The sequence below is a fragment of the Sinohyriopsis cumingii genome, chromosome 2 (assembly GCF_028554795.1).
Source record: "Sinohyriopsis cumingii isolate HCF-2022 chromosome 2, ASM2855479v2, whole genome shotgun sequence".
Classification (NCBI taxonomy): domain Eukaryota; kingdom Metazoa; phylum Mollusca; class Bivalvia; order Unionida; family Unionidae; genus Sinohyriopsis; species Sinohyriopsis cumingii.
The window spans coordinates 161,924,798-161,944,714 of record NC_142962.1 but is presented as its reverse complement, the minus strand read 5'-3'; the positions used below and the strand labels follow the sequence as shown (position 1 = coordinate 161,944,714).

Here is a 19,917-nt window from a genome sequence, read left to right as displayed (position 1 = left end):
TTATATGAGAATGGTATAGAAGCATTTCATTTGAATCGGAATAATATTTCCAGAGTAATCACCATTTTCAGTGCTAAATATATACAGCATAGTCTCATGTCTTTAGCATCCATTCACCTGGCAGTTACTTTTGTTGACACCACAAATAAGAATGACTTCTTACAATTGATGATGTGCCTCATCCGTAACAAGATATTTTGGTGGCAACTTAAAGCTCCAGCAAAGAGAGTCTTGATAGTACTCATTCTGTATGGAATGGAAGGGACATTGAACATTTACAGTCTTGATAGTACTCATCCTGCATGGAATGGAAGGGACATTGAATAGAGTCTTGATAGTACTCATCCTGTATGGAATGGAAGGAACATTGAACAGAGTCTTGATAGTACTCATCCTGCATGGAATGGAAGGGATATTGAAAGGAGTCTTGATAGTACTCATCCTGTATGGAATGGAAGGGATATTGAAAGGAGTCTTGATAGTATTCATCCTGTATGGAATGGAAGGGATATTGAAAGGAGTCTTGATAGTACTCATCCTGTATGGAATGGAAGGGATATTGAAAGGAGTCCTGATAGTACTCATCCTGCATGAAATGGAAGGGATATTGAAAGGAGTCTTGATAGTACTCATCCTGTATGGAATGGAAGGGATATTGAAAGGAGTCTTGATAGTACTCATCCTGTATGGAATGGAAGGGATATTGAACAGAGTCTTGATAGTACTCATTCTGTATGGAATGGAAGGGATATTGAACAGAGTCTTGATAGTACTCATCCTGCATGGAATGGAAGGGACATTGAATAGAGTCTTGATAGTACTCATCCTGTATGGAATGGAAGGGATATTGAAAGGAGTCTTGATAGTACTCATCCTGTATGGAATGGAAGGGATATTGAAAGGAGTCTTGATAGTACTCATCCTGTATGGAATGGAAGGGACATTGAACAGAGTCTAGATAGTACTCATCCTGTATGGAATGGAAGGGATATTGAATGGAGTCTTGATAGTACTCATCCTGTATGGAATGGAAGGGATATTGAAAGGAGTCTTGATAGTACTCATCCTGCATGGAATGGAAGGGATATTGAAAGGAGTCTCGATAGTACTCATCCTGTATGGAATGGAAGGGACATTGAACAGAGTCTTGATAGTACTCATCCTGTATGGAATGGAAGGGATATTGAATGGAGTCTTGATAGTACTCATCCTGCATGGAATGGAAGGGATATTGAAAGGAGTCTTGATAGTACTCATCCTGTATGGAATGGAAGGGATATTGAACAAAGTCTTGATAATACTCATCCTGTATGGAATGGAAGGGATATTGAATGGAGTCTTGATAGTACTCATTCTGCATGGAATGGAAGGGATATTGAAAGGAGTCTCGATAGTACTAGTCCTGTATGGAATGGAAGGGACATTGAACATTTACAGTGTTGATAGTACTCCTCCTGCATGAAATGGAAGGGATATTGAAAGGAGTCTTGATAGTACTCATCCTGCATGGAATGGAAGGGATATTGAATGGAGTCTTGATAGTACTCATCCTGCATGGAATGGAAGGGATATTGAACAGAGTCTTGATAATACTCATTCTGTATGGAATGGAAGGGATATTGAACAGAGTCTTGATAGTACTCATCCTGCATGGAATGGAAGGGATATTGAAAGGAGTCTTGATAGTACTCATCCTGTATGGAATGGAAGGGATATTGAAAGGAGTCTTGATAGTACTCCTCCTGCATGAAATGGAAGGGATATTGAAAGGAGTCTTGATAATACTCATCCTGTATGGAATGGAAGGGATATTGAATGGAGTCTTGATAGTACTCATCCTGCATGGAATGGAAGGGATATTGAAAGGAGTCTTGATAGTACTCATCCTGTATGGAATGGAAGGGATATTGAACAGAGTCTTGATAATACTCATTCTGTATGGAATGGAAGGGATATTGAACAGAGTCTTGATAGTACTCATCCTGCATGGAATGGAAGGGATATTGAAAGGAGTCTTGATAGTACTCATCCTGTATGGAATGGAAGGGATATTGAAAGGAGTCTTGATAGTACTCCTCCTGCATGAAATGGAAGGGATATTGAAAGGAGTCTTGATAATACTCATCCTGTATGGAATGGAAGGGATATTGAATGGAGTCTTGATAGTACTCATCCTGCATGGAATGGAAGGGATATTGAAAGGAGTCTTGATAGTACTCATCCTGTATGGAATGGAAGGGATATTGAACAGAGTCTTGATAATACTCATTCTGTATGGAATGGAAGGGATATTGAACAGAGTCTTGATAGTACTCATCCTGCATGGAATGGAAGGGATATTGAAAGGAGTCTTGATAGTATTCATCCTGCATGGAATGGAAGGGATATTGAACAGAGTCTTGATAATACTCATTCTGTATGGAATGGAAGGGATATTGAACAGAGTCTTGATAGTACTCATCCTGTATGGAATGGAAGGGATATTGAAAGGAGTCTTGATAGTACTCATCCTGTATGGAATGGAAGGGATATTGAAAGGAGTCTTGATAGTACTCATCCTACATGGAATGGAAGGGATATTGAACAGAGTCTTGATAATACTCATTCTGTATGGAATGGAAGGGATATTGAACAGAGTCTTGATAGTACTCATCCTGCATGGAATGGAAGGGATATTGAACAGAGTCTTGATAATACTCATTCTGTATGGAATGGAAGGGATATTGAACAGAGTCTTGATAGTACTCATCCTGTATGGAATGGAAGGGATATTGAAAGGAGTCTTGATAGTACTCATCCTGTATGGAATGGAATGGATATTGAAAGGAGTCTTGATAGTACTCATCCTGCATGGAATGGAAGGGATATTGAACAGAGTCTTGATAATGCTCATTCTGTATGGAATGGAAGGGATATTGAACAGAGTCTTGATAGTACTCATCCTGCATGGAATGGAAGGGATATTGAAAGGAGTCTTGATAGTACTCATCCTGTATGGAATGGAAGGGACATTGAACAGAGTCTAGATAGTACTCATCCTGTATGGAATGGAAGGGATATTGAATGGAGTCTTGATAGTACTCATCCTGTATGGAATGGAAGGGATATTGAATGGAGTCTTGATAGTACTCATCCTGCATGGAATGGAAGGGATATTGAAAGGAGTCTTGATAGTACTCATCCTGTATGGAATGGAAGGGACATTGAACAGAGTCTTGATAGTACTCATCCTGTATGGAATGGAAGGGATATTGAATGGAGTCTTGATAGTACTCATCCTGCATGGAATGGAAGGGATATTGAAAGGAGTCTTGATAGTACTCATCCTGTATGGAATGGAAGGGATATTGAACAGAGTCTTGATAATACTCATCCTGTATGGAATGGAAGGGATATTGAATGGAGTCTTGATAGTACTCATCCTGCATGGAATGGAAGGGATATTGAAAGGAGTCTCGATAGTACTAGTCCTGTATGGAATGGAAGGGACATTGAACATTTACAGTGTTGATAGTACTCCTCCTGCATGAAATGGAAGGGGCATTGAACGGAGTCTTGATAGTACTCCTCCTGCATGGAATGGAAGGGATATTGAGCAGAGTCTTGATAGTACTCATCCTGTATGGAATGGAAGGGACATTGAACATTTACAGTGTTGATAGTACTCCTCCTGCATGAAATGGAAGGGATATTGAAAGGAGTCTTGATAGTACTCATCCTGCATGGAATGGAAGGGATATTGAATGGAGTCTTGATAGTACTCATCCTGCATAGAATGGAAGGGATATTGAACAGAGTCTTGATAATACTCATTCTGTATGGAATGGAAGGGATATTTAATGGAGTCTTGATAGTACTCATCCTGTATGGAATGGAAGGGATATTGAACAGAGTCTTGATAATACTCATTCTGTATGGAATGGAAGGGATATTGAACAGAGTCTTGATAGTACTCATCCTGCATGGAATGGAAGGGATATTGAAAGGAGTCTTGATAGTACTCATCCTGCATGAAATGGAAGGGATATTGAAAGGAGTCTTGATAATACTCATCCTGTATGGAATGGAAGGGATATTTAATGGAGTCTTGATAGTACTCATCCTGTATGGAATGGAAGGGATATTGAATGGAGTCTTGATAGTACTCATCCTGCATGGAATGGAAGGGATATTGAAAGGAGTCTTGATAGTACTCATCCTGTATGGAATGGAAGGGATATTGAACAGAGTCTTGATAATACTCATCCTGTATGGAATGGAAGGGATATTGAATGGAGTCTTGATAGTACTCATCCTGCATGGAATGGAAGGGATATTGATAGGAGTCTCGATAGTACTAGTCCTGTATGGAATGGAAGGGACATTGAACATTTACAGTGTTGATAGTACTCCTCCTGCATGAAATGGAAGGGGCATTGAACGGAGTCTTGATAGTACTCCTCCTGCATGGAATGGAAGGGATATTGAGCAGAGTCTTGATAGTACTCATCCTGTATGGAATGGAAGGGACATTGAACATTTACAGTGTTGATAGTACTCCTCCAGTATGAAATGGAAGGGGCATTGATAGTACTCATCCTGTATGGAATAGAAGGGATATTGAACAGAGTCTTGATAGTACTCATCCTGTTTGGAATGGAAGGGACATTGAATGGAGTCTTGATAATACTCGTCCTGTATGGAATGGAAATGACACTGAACATTTACAGTCTTGATAGTACTCCTCCTGTATGAAATGGAAGGGACATTTAATGGAGTCTTGATAGTACTCATTCTGCATGGAATGGAAGGGATATTGAGCAGAGTCTTGATAGTACTCATCCTGTATGGAATGGAAGGGACATTGAACATTTACAGTGTTGATAGTACTCCTCCAGTATGAAATGGAAGGGGCATTGATAGTACTCATCCTGTATGGAATAGAAGGGATATTGAACAGAGTCTTGATAGTACTCATCCTGTTTGGAATGGAAGGGACATTGAATGGAGTCTTGATAATACTCGTCCTGTATGGAATGGAAATGACACTGAACATTTACAGTCTTGATAGTACTCCTCCTGTATGAAATGGAACGGACATTGAATGGAGTCTTGATAGTACTCATCCTGTATGGAATGGAAGGGACATTTAATGGAGTCTTGATAGTACTCATTCTGCATGGAATGGAAGGGACATTGAATGGAGTCTTGATAGTACTCATCCTGTATGGAATGGAAGGAACATTGAACAGAGTCTTGATAGTAATCATCCTGTATGGAATGGAAGGGACATTGAACATTTACAGTCTTGATAGCTCTCATCACATATGGAATGGAAGTGACACTGAATGGAGTTGAATAAAAATAATCCTCCATCTGTCTGAATGATTTTTAATTGAACTACTTCAAATCTTCTTTACATAGAAGTTCACTTAAACAATTTCAAGATTGTACTGTTGATAAAATATTATCAATTTTTGTCTTTTCAGATGTGGAGTGTTGAATATGTGCAAGTCCCAATTGAGAAAAGAAAGAGGCTGGATGATAAAGATGAATCAGAAAACTCCTGCTTAGAAAGTACAAAAGAAAAGGATACTGCTAGTGTCCCAGTGGACATTTTAAGGACAGAACGGAGGCATTCATGCAACAGCTATGGTGAAGATCAGCAGAATGCCGTGAATCACTTGAGAGATTTCAAGGATCCAGACTACATTAGTAGGATGCAGTCAGAGCTTGGTTCATCTGTGGATAGTGACAGTCACCTGTTTCATCATGTAGACAAGCATCAGCAGCCAGAGGAGCTTGACACAGCCACCATAGGGGACAAAGAGGGGAATATAGGAACTGTCAAGGTTGAACAAGACGAAGGTAACATCAGCACAACAAGCAGTGCCAGTGACTTATGTAATGTGGAGGAGGTAACAGCAGCCATTGAAGATTACTTGGACCCTGGGGATGAGATTGGCAGCAGGGGGGCTGGAGAGTTGACAGCCATTGATGCCCTAGAATATGAACAGATGAACATTGGTGACATGCAGGTGCCAAGCACATCGGAGCCATGCCTATCCAAAGTGGTGGATCCCATCACAGCGATGGAACGCAGCCTGAGTCACCCTGATTTTAAGCTGTCAGATCAGGAGCCAAACAAATCCCCACCTTCTGAGTTTGAGATCATTGAGGAGAGCGAGATTAAAGAAGCACCACAAACCACAGTGGAGCTTGTCAACAAATATAAACCAAGATCAAAACATTCATTGAGGGACGGTAAGTAATCAAAAGGTGTTATTAAATCTTTACTGAATGATCATTTACAATAGCCTCATAAATTAAAAACCATTTTCTTTTTCCTTTGTGAAAGATTTAACATGGATGGATTCAAAACAGATCTTTGTGAATACATATATTTTTGTTTTACAGAAGGTCATTTAAAGTATAATTAGTGTTTCTCAAGCATACATTTAAAACCACACCTCTGAGCAACAATATTGCCCTATTAAGTGTTGTAAATCATTAAACTAGAAACACTGATGCCAGATGCAATTGACTGATGACTTGATCGTTTTTAAGGGCTCCAAATTTTAATGAAAGAAACGTTAGTGTTACCATAAGAATACTGTATTTATGTTGTGATAACATGTTATTAGTTCAAAACAATATAAAGTCATTCTACAGTTTTATTGCATGTACAGTAAATAGCTCATCAGACCTGCAAAGGCAATTATTTGTTGTTTATCCACATCATGTTGTTGGGATTATAATTTAACTTAATTTATTTGGTACAAATTCTCAATATTTGCTTATTTATTAAACACGGTATTCAGACTGAAATGTCTCATTAAAATTTTATAAATTCAAATGACTTTTTGCCTTTAACCCATGTAAGGAAAGGGAAAGAATATTTCACATTTTCAAATACTTGTTATTAAAGAAAGAATTTTTCTGATGCTTAGGTTTCAGATGGCAGCGACAGCTTGTGTTCCGTAGTAAACTGACAATGCATACAGCATATGAGAGGAAGGACAACAAAGATCCAGCTCCCATAACATCCTTAGCCATATCCAAGTAAGTCATCACAATGGTACAGTATGCAGTACACGCATCATGGGTTATGGAAAATTCATCTTAAAAATGTGGATTTTAATCTTTTCACACTCTTTTAGTCACAGACCGGTCATAGTGGTCATCATGGATTGTCCATGTTGTGTCTCATAGATAGACCAATGATAAAGCACAACAGTGAAAAAGTGTACACAATTCCATACATTAAGAAAGATTTCCTGTTCTGTTACAAACAATATTTTCAGAGTTTAAGGGTAAGATACAGAAGAACATTTTTGTAGCATAGCTTGTGTCTGTTTAATTAATAATACAATGCTATGTTATTCTGTAGAATAAACTTTTGAAAGAATTATGACATACAAGTCATAATGTTTCAGTGTTATTGATTGCACTTATTTGGCATAAATAGTACAGCATTTATTTGTAATCTGTTTTCTAGCTGTATTTGCATGACTGCTTTCAGTAATTTATTCAAATTATGTCATGTAAATAAAAGGAAAACAATGATAAATTAATAACCAGTACATGAAACAATTTTATGAAATTTCAGTTTTTCTGATGTATGCATTGTCATGGATATGGGAGTCAGAAAGATATACAAGAAATTTATAACCTCATGCTTTCTGTGTGTTATGGGCAATCATCTTTATGTATCCCTTGAGACGTTGAGGTTTCTCCCATCAGCTTGTTTAGTGTGTTGACTCATGTAAGTCATCACACATTAATTGTATTAGCCATATCTCAATAATTCATCGCACAATAATGGCCATAACCAAATCAAAGTAAGTCATCACACAGTAACAGCCTTAGCCATATCCAGGTTATTCATCACACAGTAACAGTCTTAACCATATCCAAGTTAGTCATCACACAGTAACAGCCTTAGCCATATCCAAGTTAGTCATCACACAGTAACAGCCTTAGCCATATCCAGGTTCGTCATCACACAGTAACAGCCTTTGCAACATCCAAGTAACTTATGACACTGTAACAGCCTTAGCCATACCCAAGTTAGTCATCACACCATAACAGTCTTAGCCATATCCAGGTTAGTCATCACACAGTAACAGCCTTTGCAATGTCCAAGTTAGTCATCACACAGTAACAGCCTTAGCCATATCCAAGTTAGTCATTGCACATTAACAGCCTTAGCCATATCCAAGTTAGTCATCACACAGTAACAGCCTTAGCAGTATCCAAGTTAGTCATCACACAGTAATAGCCTTAGCAATATCCAAGTAAAATATGACATTGTAACAGCCTTAGCCATATCCAAGTCACCGCACCATAACAGCCTTAGCCATATACAAGTTAGTCATCACACAGTAACAGACTTAGCCATATCCAAGTTAGTCATCATACCATAACAGAAGACTTAGCCATATCCAAGTCATCACACCTTAACAGCCTTAGCCATATCCAGGTTAGTCATCACACAGTAACAGCCTTAACCATATCCAAGTTAGTCATCATACCATAACAGCATTAGCCATATACAAGTTAGTCATCACACAGTAACAGCCTTAGCCATATACAAGTTAGCCATCACACAGTAACAGACTTAGCCATATCCAAGTCATCACACCTTGACAGCCTTAGCCATATCCAGGTTAGTCATCACACAGTAACAGCCTTAACCATACCCAAGTTAGTCATCATACCATAACAGCCTTAGCCATATACAAGTTAGTCATCACACAGTAACAGCCTTGGCAATATCCAAGTAATTTATGACACTGTAACTTCTTCAGCCATATCCAAGTTAGTCATCATACCATAACAGCCTTAGCCATATCTAGGCTTGTCATCACACAGTAACAGCCTTAGCCATATCCAAGTTAGTCATCATACCATAACAGCCTTAGCCATATACAAGTTAGTCATCACACAGTAACAGCCTTAGCCATATCCAAGTTAGTCATCATACCATAACAGCCTTAGCCATATACAAGTTAGTCATCACACAGTAACAGCCTTAGCCATATCCAAGTTAGTCATCATACCATAACAGCCTTAGCCATATCCAAGTTAGTCATCACACAGTAACAGCCTTAGCCATATCCAGGTTCGTCATCACACAGTAACAGCCTTAGCAATATCCAAGTAACTTATGACATAGTAACATTCTTGCCCATATCCAAGTTAGTCATCACACAGTAACAGCCTTAGCCATATCCAAGTTAGTCATCACACAGTAACAGTCTTAGCCATATCCAGGTTAGTCATCACGCAGTAATGGTCAGTGATCTGAGATTGGAAAAGGGTTTGCACACAGTAACTTTACCTCTGCTAAACTTAGACATAACTCCACCATACAAGCCTTTAGATATGTTTCCCATTAGTGATACCAAGAAGACTTTTCATTAATTTCACATCTAAAGAACAAATGTGAAATGTCAGGGTCACTGCAAATCTTCAAAGGGAAATAAGTTTATTTACATAATATAGTAAGTTCTACTGAAAATACATTAACCAAACTTCTCAAGTAGGTTGCCACTGTTTATTGAGACAAAAAAGCATAATGATTTGATTCAAAGGTCAAACACAAGGTAACCATGTACTTTGTTTGGTACTCTTCTTACATGGCATTACCACTGTCACAGTGTTAATTGACAAGTCAGAATTGATCATTCAATTCAACATTAACTTGGCATGTTAACTTTTATCTTGCAACACCAGTCTTGAAGTCATTTTCTTTGTGATAATTATACAAGTTAGTGTAAACACACCTTGCATTTTTGTCCAATCTCTAGCATTGTCGCAAAGGTTCTCTAACAGTTAGCTTGTGTGATTACAACAGGCATAAAAATGACAAAACAACCTTGCTTTCTCTTTTCTACTACAGAAAAAAATAATGCAGGGTTTCTGAAAATATGTGGGAATGAATCAGATAGAAATGTTTGTAATTAAGATCAGGTTGCTTTTCAGTTTAGTAGATATGCAAGTGTTGTGAGTCTTTTGTAAAGCAATGAAAATCAGTTTATGCTGATGGTACTAAAGAGATCTGTGAATGATGAGGGCTATTATTTCCCCAGGGACCACAAGACAGTTTATGTAGGGGATGGAAAAGGTCGCATTTTCAGCTGGACTGTCACAGATCAGCCAGGAAAGGTGGTGGCAGATCATTGGGTAAAGGATGAGGGATCCGACAGCTGCCTCAAGTGTGGGGTGAAGTTCTCCTTTGCAGAACGCCGCCATCACTGCAGGAACTGTGGGCAGGTCCTCTGTTCAAGGTAATTTTTTTAATCAAATATTATAAAACCCTGCTTAATAACCAGGCACTTAGTACTTAAACCACTCTGCTGTAATGATAAAAAATCTGTATAACTGAATTTTTTGGCCCACCTGGTCATAATGAACTTATGGTGTTGCCTTATTATTATTTCAAAGGTCATATTTCTGATCTGATTTTGATCAGACTTGAAATAGGGATGTCAGGAAGATCTTGGATGAGTTTGGTAAGAAGAGAGATTTGTTCATTTTACTGAAGTGACCTTGCATCCAATTGACTGAGATCCTTATCACTTGTGAAGCCATGTTTATGATCCAGTTTTGATCAGAATTGGAATACAGTCTTAAATGATCAAACCCCAACCTTAGTTTTAGCATTAATGAGATCAACACATATTAAAAGATAATCTTGCAGACTGTTTGGCTGATCTTCCAATTTATATCTTACAATAGTAAGGCAAAGGGCTGCCATTAAATGTGACTTTATTTTCACCTGTTTATTGCTTGTGTATTTTGCATAAATGATTTATTGTTAAGTGCTTAGTTGGTGAGTTTGTGATTTACTTAAGTATCCAATCCAGAATATTTTGCTACAAGAAATAAGTGTGCAGCTTTTAAGGGTTTGCATGGTGTCACTTTTGGTCTCTGTTCCTGCAGACACTCAAATTCTCGAAATAGTGTAACTCTTTGTCTGTAGATCATCTCTCTTAACCCTAAAGTGCTGTATTGTTTTGCAGTACAAGATCCCTCAATGCTGAATTGTTTGATGAAAAAAAAAAAAAAAAAAACTGCAGTTTTTAAATTGCATGTATTTCAATAAATATACACAATAGATACACAAGCCCTATATGAAAAATGATGGTGGATGTCTAAATTTTAAGATTAGCATCAAGGCACTTGTGTAAGTGTAACATATTTGCATGTACAGGTGCAAATACAGGTAAAGTGACAAGTTATGATTGTATTTCATCTGTATTTTTATTTGTTTTTTAATGGAACAGTTCAAATATATCTAAGAAATATTATATTCTTTAGTAGTTCAACCATGTACATGTAATGTCTGGCACAATGTTATATCTAAATTGTGAAAATCACAGGTAAAGAAAAGGTAAAAGTTTTGTAAACGTCCACTCCATGAATGTCAGAGGTAAGTTTAGACCCCAGAGTCAGTAATAAATGTTCATGAGAAGTTTTCACTTGTTATTTATTCTAATATCATCAAAACTAAGGTTCATAACTGGTGAATAAACCTCATCAAATGCTTCATTTTTTTCAATCATTGGGTGGATCTTGATTGTTCTCATTGTCTGCCAGGTGTAAATTGCTTAGAATAGCTAGAAATCTATCCCCTACTTTTTTTGTTGCTGAAGTATGGGGTTGATATCACATGACCAGTAGGAATTGAGATAATCAATGCAAAAAAGTGTTTTAGCTGCTCAGGTGTGACAGGCTGCCATTTATTCGTGTGACTGTTCTCCTTCAAGTCTGCCCCATGAACTTTGTATGTGATCTGCATAATGATTTGTTTGATCTACTATCAGATGCAATAACTCATCATCAAAAAAAGTCCTAAATAGTCCATATGTTCAGCATTTGCCATCTCAACATTTAATTTTGAATTACCAGTGAATGCGGGGTTGACAGACATGCCATATTTTTTTGTCCAGCCAGCATGTACATCAGGCTCCAGTTCCAAGTCAGTTCCTGGCTCAAAATCACTCATGGGTATTTCCATCAACACTTTGCCAGCTCCAGTAATTTCATCCTCCTCAAATCCTTCAAAATCATTATCATGATCGCTATCAGAAGCCAGTATTTGTTGCAGGAAATCACCATCTTATTAAGCGTCAGCCATTTTAATTTTTTCTAGGTACCACATTCTCAGAAGCGAGTATTTGTAAAACTTCTTCACTAAATGCATAGTAAAGTACAACGGAATGCTTGTTCTGGGCCTCTATAAACCAATCAAATAGAGTTTTACAAGCAGCCATGGCTAGTTGAAGTAATAGGATGCGTACATTGTTGCTTACCTGGAAAACGACTCAATTCACGACAAGCACTACGAGACATCGAACAACAGCGCGACTAATGTCGCAGCTAGCACTTTAAGGGTTAATAATAATGATCTCATCCTAATGTTTGAAGACTATCTTTCTAACCATACTGTTATGTATATTTATTATATGTTGTGTACTTTACTTTTTTCCATGATTCAAGATAGATTTGTGTGCGTTCCTGATTCTTTCATGTTTTATAAATTAGTTGTTTGCTGATATTTGAGTTTAAAATAGGTCTAGCCTTATTTACAAGCTTAGAATGTTCTGGGAGCGAAATTGTGACCCACATTTTGGGCAATTTATTGTGTCTTAGGTCAACTGGAATTAGTATGAAATAAGAAGGAGGTAAAATAGTTATTAACCCCTATCCTATGATTAGTCTGTGGAATTGTTTTAGCTGTATTCAGAAAGAGGAATCATTTAAATTATTCATTTGAATTACACAAAGGACACTTTGGAATAAAATGCTACTTCGGGATTAGTCGTGATTTTATCCTTGTGATACAAAAAGACTGTAAAGCAAATTCAATATCTGAATTCATTCTGAATATACTATACTTTTCGAATTGTGATAGAACATTTAAGATTGTTTGGAATTTAATTCACAATACTGTAATTTCTCTTAAATTTTCAAGTTGCATTCAAGGGAAATAGTTGTTGAATTTGACTCGGTTTGGTTTTGCTTTCTTTCTGTAACAATAGTTTTAGACCATAGAGTTATAGCATCATATTATCACAATTTTTATAAAAATTCTTTGTTTAGTCATTTCATAGTATTTGATGCAGTCATCTGTACTTTCACAGAAGGATATTTCATTGATATAGCACAAGAGTTTAGTAAAGATATGTTGCCAAATTTAGTTTTAGAGTTGTCTCCGTTATCCATAAGCATAAAATATGATAGTTAAATAAAATTACTTCAATTTATATTAGTCTTAAGAAAAAACCATTTGGCTTCTTTAATGCATTATGGTCACAATGTTTTCAGATGCAGTCGTTTTGAGACAGAAATTCGGCGACTGCGTATTTGGAAGCCAGTAAGAGTATGTCAAGCCTGCTACGATTTCCTTAAAGCACAACATACCTCAGAGATTATGTCAAAAGAGAAAAGATGATGGCAGAGAATGTATTTAGACCTAAGGAAGACAAGTGTCCAGTCTTCAGTAGCGGGAATATCAGATCTTCACTCAGCCACACCACACTGTTTGTAAACATCAGATGTGTGACATGTAAGAATGAAAATCTGAAGACTTCAGCAAGATGAAATATATTGAGTGTACAAAATCTAAAGAATTCAGCAAGATGAAATATATTGAGTGTACAAATCTAAAGACTTCAGCAAGATGAAATATATTGAGTGTACAAAATCTAAAGACTTAGCCAGATGAAATATATTGACAGTACAAATTCTGCATGCTTTTGCAAGATGGAATATATTGACTGCACACAATCTGAAGAAATTGTGCAGAAATCTTGATGTTTTGTCAGTGTAAAATATTGGCTTCATAGTCTCATCACTTTTATAATAACACTAAATATTTTGACAATCTGAAGTGATACATTGCACAGAAGTCATTCCATCAAAAGGGGAATCAAAAAAGGTATTGCAACATGTTTTTCAAAGGCCAAATGTTATGATTGGTTTCACTGCACAGCCCATTAATATTTCTATATTTCATGAGAAAGGTGTAAGGTAGTGCCATGCCTTGAACTGTGATAGTTGTTGTAGAGGCAAACACTATTTTTTGTTGGAGTTGTTCGCAAGGTCTTGAAATGAAGTTAAACATCACAGGATTTTGTAAAAAAACAGCAACATCCTTTCAGTTTTTGCAAGTTGCAGATGAGGATCCTTGTTTCAGTTTGTAGACCACTTTTATAACTGTCATGTGAAGAATGAGGACAGAGTTTACAATCACTGGTACTTAGTTTTCTGTATCAAAAGTTGAAAGAGAAGGAAGAAATAAGCTTGATAGAATCTAGATCTCACTCACCAGGTACACCAAGCTTGTTCATTTCTAATCATTTGATTCCATTACATTTTTGTGCATTTTTAGTCTGTAATTGCTGCATGTATTATTAGTCATGCATTGATAGGGAAATGAAAATGTCTTATTTTAATAGTGAATGCATATTGTCTGTGTACTAGAAAAGAGGTTAAAAATGAAATATTATAAAGTTATACTGAGTATTTAGATTATGATAGACCTTTTCTTTTTTGGAAAAAGACTTTTTTTGTTGGAATCTTTTAAATAAAAAGAAGATCAAACTGAATCATTAGAATACTTTGAGCCTCACCCCACCCCACCACTGAAAATAGAGCACTAAATATTGAATGAATTATTTTAGTGTTGATTTTAAATAGTCAGCAAACTTGTGGAAATTTAATAGATGATGATCTGAGTACTTAGATTTCTCATCAAGTCCAGACATATATGTTTCTTCAATCGAGCACTTTTTCCCTCCACCCACCCCCATTCGAACAAAGTAGGAATTCAGTATTGTAGTTTTTATATTATTAGCTGCAGTGTATAAATTAAATTCTAAAACAAACAACATAACACATACACATACATGCTGATTCGGTGCTTCTAAGAATATTTTAAAACGTATTTATTGGTGGAATGTAGATTGAACTTCAATATCATACACCAGATCATATGTGTAAGACACAATGAGTATGTAAAAATATTGATTACCTATCTGATTTGCACCTAACACAGATATTCATGCCTAACATTTCTGTATCACACATCTAGCCTGGAACCACTTTTACAATTTAAAATATTAAATAATAGTCCACTTATACACTTATAAAATGTCCTGAATGATTTATTGCTATACATTTTAAGTTATTAAAAAATGCCAGTGCACATTTGTAATTTTAAGAAATGCAGTTATATTTTGCTACTGGGGTAATGGGAGACTAGCATAAGACTAGTGAAGTCAAGCAGTTTATGTGCATTTCTTGGTATCTAGGCCAAGAAATTAGAGTTGATAGAGGTGGCCAACAGTATCTTGGACAGAATGTTTGACATTGAGAGAGAGATAGAGAACAAGTAGTTCGCCACTGAAATCTTATATTTAAATTTTTTAAATCCAGACCAAGGTTAGCAGAGTCATGTCAAGTTAGAAATTTTTTTTTTCCCATGTTTAATTCCCATGAGACATTCCACAACGTAAATCATCATGTCTTTCAAGTTGAGAATTGCGAAATAAGGTTGGATATAAAACATGGGGAAAATAGTTGCCACATGTATGGAAACTTGAGACTGTATTAAGGCACTGCTAGTTACAACCAAATAGGACACGTTTATTTTCTAATCGATTGCTGTGCTTAAACACACACACACTAGAATATGGTTTCTCTGAATTATGTCGGAGTGCCTTAACTTTTTCACTAAAATACCATTTCTTTGAATTATGTCAGAGGGCAGGTTCTTTCTTAATTGCAATGATAAAGATTAACTGTTAGTTAGTCATGCTGGCTTTCTTGCTTGTTTACTTAAAACAAACCTTTAGCTGTCATGCAGTTTGGCCACAGCAGACCAGAATATGTAAAGAGTGCACGTCCAGGGAGAAAATATAGCACATCACGAAGAGAAATGTTTTTTGAGAATTTCATGTGTGTTGGTAAATATTTAGTGAAAATGAGCCTTGAAAAATGCTGCAAAAAAACTCCCAATTTTAGGTCCCAGGATCCCTATTTTTTATTAAATGTCCCTATTTGGCTGTTGAGAATTTGACAGGTATACTGCTGTTTTGATTGTGACCCAGCATTAGAAGTATTATATCCAGTATGATGTTGTCAAAATCATTAGGGCACACAGAGGGAAATGTATGTTTACATGTTAAATTATTATGACTGTACAAGTAGAAAATAAAGAAAAGAAAACAATACTGCATTATTGCTTAGAATTTTCTTGTTCAAATATATCCAAATGAATATTACAAATCTAGTTTGTATGTTAGAAAGAGACCAAATCTTTGAGTTTTTATGCTTAGATTATTACTTTAAGTTCAATGCATCAGTAATTTCCTGCATTAATTTAAAAAGTTAAAAATAGAGAGTTTTAATGTGCTGTAAATGAATGAGCTTTCTCTGTAAACTTGAACATATTTAATTACTGTTAGTCTGTAAAATTTGCCCTGAAATTTGTTTGAAAGTAGAATGTTTGTTCAATAAGAAGAGTTTAAGAAAAGGAGCCACTAGTTTTCATTTGAGAAGTAAAGAATACTCACTAGCCTATAAACACAGATTAAATACATTCACGTGTCCCATACAACATTTTTAAAAACTCACAGCTAAAGAGTAAATCCATATATGAAACTGGGGACAGACATGGCTCAACCCCCCACAGTATATATAAGCTTAGCAACTGTTATGTACATGTACATGCTGTTGGTTATGCAATATCTTTCATAAAACGGCAAATGCGTAATAATATTTTTTTTAAAGTGTACATTAAATTTGTTATGTTCAAAATCACGTACCCGGTAAGTGTTTTTCTCCAGGTCGGGGTTAAGACATCTTTGATGTGGCTTATGATCATAGAACCGGCTTGATGGTCTCAACATTCATCTACTGTATCAAATTTGTTTTTTCCACCTGCTCAGAACAAAATACATGTACTACTGTCTATACATGGTCAAAATAAATTAGCATGAGCAGTAAGGTCTCTCTATACATGGTCAAGGGTGGCCAAGTGGTCTAAAGCACTCTCCGTTACAGATCACTTCCATCTCACCTCTGTCTGCGTGGGTTCAAGTCTCGGATTCATCCAATGTGGGTATGTGAGAGAGCTTGCCAGTAGCTTCCCAGAGGGTCGGTGGTTCTTTCCGGGGATTTCCCAGGTTCTTCCTCCACCATTAATACTGGCCGCCATGTATAGCCTATCGTGTGCTAAAAAATGGCATTAAATCCTACAGCAACAACTATACATGGTCAAAATAAATTAGCATGAGCAGTAAGGTCTCCCTGTAAGCTTATCATGTTAATTTCTTTTTTTGGCACATCTTGGAATTTGTAAAAAAGGAAAACAGTACCTCTTTCTCAGTTATTGATTGCAGTTTGTAAATATCACTGCACAGAATTGTCATTTTTGATTGAAGTAATACTCCTTTCTCAGTTATTGATAGCAGATTGTAACTGTATCACTGCAAAGAATTGTCATTTTTGCTTGAAGTAATGATACAGTCGATACCTTTCTACATTAGTGGCTAATCAGCTTGATCTAGTATGACAGCAAATCAAATCCAAGAAATGTTGAGAGAATTAATGCTGTCTATTTTGGACACTAACTTTTCATTAATTTTCACAGTCAGTTTGGGGAATTCTGATGGAATAAATGTTAGAAAGGATTATTAAGCTGCATATAATGTTCAACAAAATGCACAAAATATAAAAAAAAACATTTTGATGAGTTTCTCCATTATTGACCTTTATAGGTTCCCTGTTTTCTTATTTCATAGTGACGAAACTCAAGTCAGGAATTTCCTCATCATCTGGAAAATTGTGATTCAGCATGTAACAATATTTGGATTATAAGATCTGATATAGAGTTTACTAATTTTGAGCAATTATTACTTGTCTGGCTGTAATTCAAGAGTCACATATTTGATACACACGAAGGCCAACATAGGTTGGCTGCCCCAATGTGTCCTTGGGTAAGGCAAGTAGCTCCCATTTCTTCAAGATGACATAACCAATAATGTGTTGCAAGTTAGTGAATACCAGCCTTCATTTGTTTATAATCATATATAACGTATATTGCTAGCAATAGGTCATAAGATATTGAAATGTTTGATACACATGAAATCATTAGTCATATCTTTGTAAATTATTAGGGTCATACATTCCAAAGAACAACGTTGATGTTGTGTCATTTATTTCCATGGAATATATGAAGAAAATTGCATTTTAAAATTTGGATACTTTGTTATATAACATAGTTCAAAATCTGTGATTGTATATATGGCTTGTTTTTATGATGCATTGGAATTGAGCTTTTACCTATATAAAATACTTAAACACACCTTGGTTTGAAATTATCAAGCTTATTGTGTTTTTAAATTACACCACAGATATGTGACTTAAATCAAAGTTATTGCATCAGCTTTTTTATGTTATGTGCTGTTATCATGTACTGCCAATTGTTTTAGTTTTGTTAGTGGATAATAGCTTTTCTCATACCATAGGATTTCCCTGTGCAATATAAATGTGTGTACACATGACATAATTATGTTCATTCTTTCTTGTTTTCATATAATATTTGTTTTTGGCATAAAGGTGAAAAATAGCCAATACTTTTGACTTGCATACTTAGTATTTATGATTTAAACATAGACTTTTTGAAAGTTTTAATGTTATTGGCATTTTTGACTTGCCAGCTGATCATTAATGGTCAAGACACTGTTCTAATGGCTATAATGTTATTAGCTTATTGTTGTGAGTAAACGGTTCTATTTGATTAAATCAATCAAACGCAATACTTGATTGTGAAATGAGTACCTGGTTTAAACTTGGTGGGAAATTGCTGGAAAATATTTGTTAATCTTGAAGTCTAATTTCCAGAAAATTATAACATTCAATATGTACAAGCCAGGTACCAAACTAGATTATAATTTAGCTGTCCAGCAGGCTTAAATTGCATATAGTGATAAGACATGTGTTTGACAGCAGCTTCAGTACTGTATGCAATCTCACTATTCTTACTCATGGGCCATTAGATCACTTTGGACATTTGTGTATTAAATCTCAGCTGATTACAGCAGGTGCTTGAAGATGTGTTTACATAACTCAGATTGCCTAAGACTAAACAAAGAACGAATATACTGCAGCATGTAAAGAGCTTTTATTGCATAATAAGAATGTAATTTTATGCCTTTGAAGAAAATGCCCTGCATTTGAGAGCTCATTACTATGGCTAGGGTAACTGTGTATAGCAAACACATTTTGTTTGCACTGTGTAACAAAAAAGCCGATGTATGCAGCATCAGATCCAGTCAGGTTAATATATATATATATATATATATATATACAGTTGTTTTCAACATTCTTCCCATATTACATTCCATTACAGGGCTTTGTCATGGAATATTCCTAGATCTAGTGTGTGTTGATGTTGCTTTGGATTCAGCAGAATATCAGAACCAGAACAAATAAAGTTGTAAATTAAACACCTTGTATGCAGTCTGCCTTCTAGCTCCACTAGACTAGAAGAGCTTATGGGATGGAATGTTGTCCATCCATCTTTTAGCACAAATTTGTTATCACCACTCCTTCTATAAATGCTACTTGGAGGATTGACATGAAATGTAACACACATATTCATCTCGATGAGTTGGTCCTACATGAAAATTGTGCCAAACATATTCAATATGGCTGTCATAATGCAGAAGATATCTTATGAAGTATAGTTAATGCTAAATGGAAATGATACAATCTGGCATCCAATATGGCCACTGTGGCAGCCATCTAAAAAAAATATTATGCTCTAAAATGTAAAGTCACTTTCACCAGAAGTCTTCTTCTGTTATCTTGTTTGACCTTAATTAAACTGATGCTGACCTATGTCCAATGTGGCCACCATGA

The 19,917-nt window shown here is 36.0% G+C and overlaps 1 protein-coding gene across 3 annotated transcripts in view; it reads left to right on the top strand.

Annotated features, from left to right (window-relative positions):
• The window catches only part of LOC149806226 (WD repeat and FYVE domain-containing protein 3-like), a 413,256-nt gene extending 393,754 nt beyond the window's left edge, over positions 1-19,502 (top strand). For all 3 annotated transcript variants that reach the window (XM_089951178.1, XM_089951177.1, XM_089951179.1), the window contains 4 exons: positions 5,469-6,243; positions 6,930-7,041; positions 10,074-10,271; positions 13,315-19,502. In XM_089951178.1, the coding sequence (XP_089807304.1) occupies positions 5,469-6,243; positions 6,930-7,041; positions 10,074-10,271; positions 13,315-13,441 (1,212 nt within the window). In that variant the 3' untranslated portion in view covers positions 13,442-19,502. The remainder of the gene's footprint in view (positions 1-5,468; positions 6,244-6,929; positions 7,042-10,073; positions 10,272-13,314) is intronic.
• The last annotated feature ends 415 nt before the right edge of the window (positions 19,503-19,917 follow it).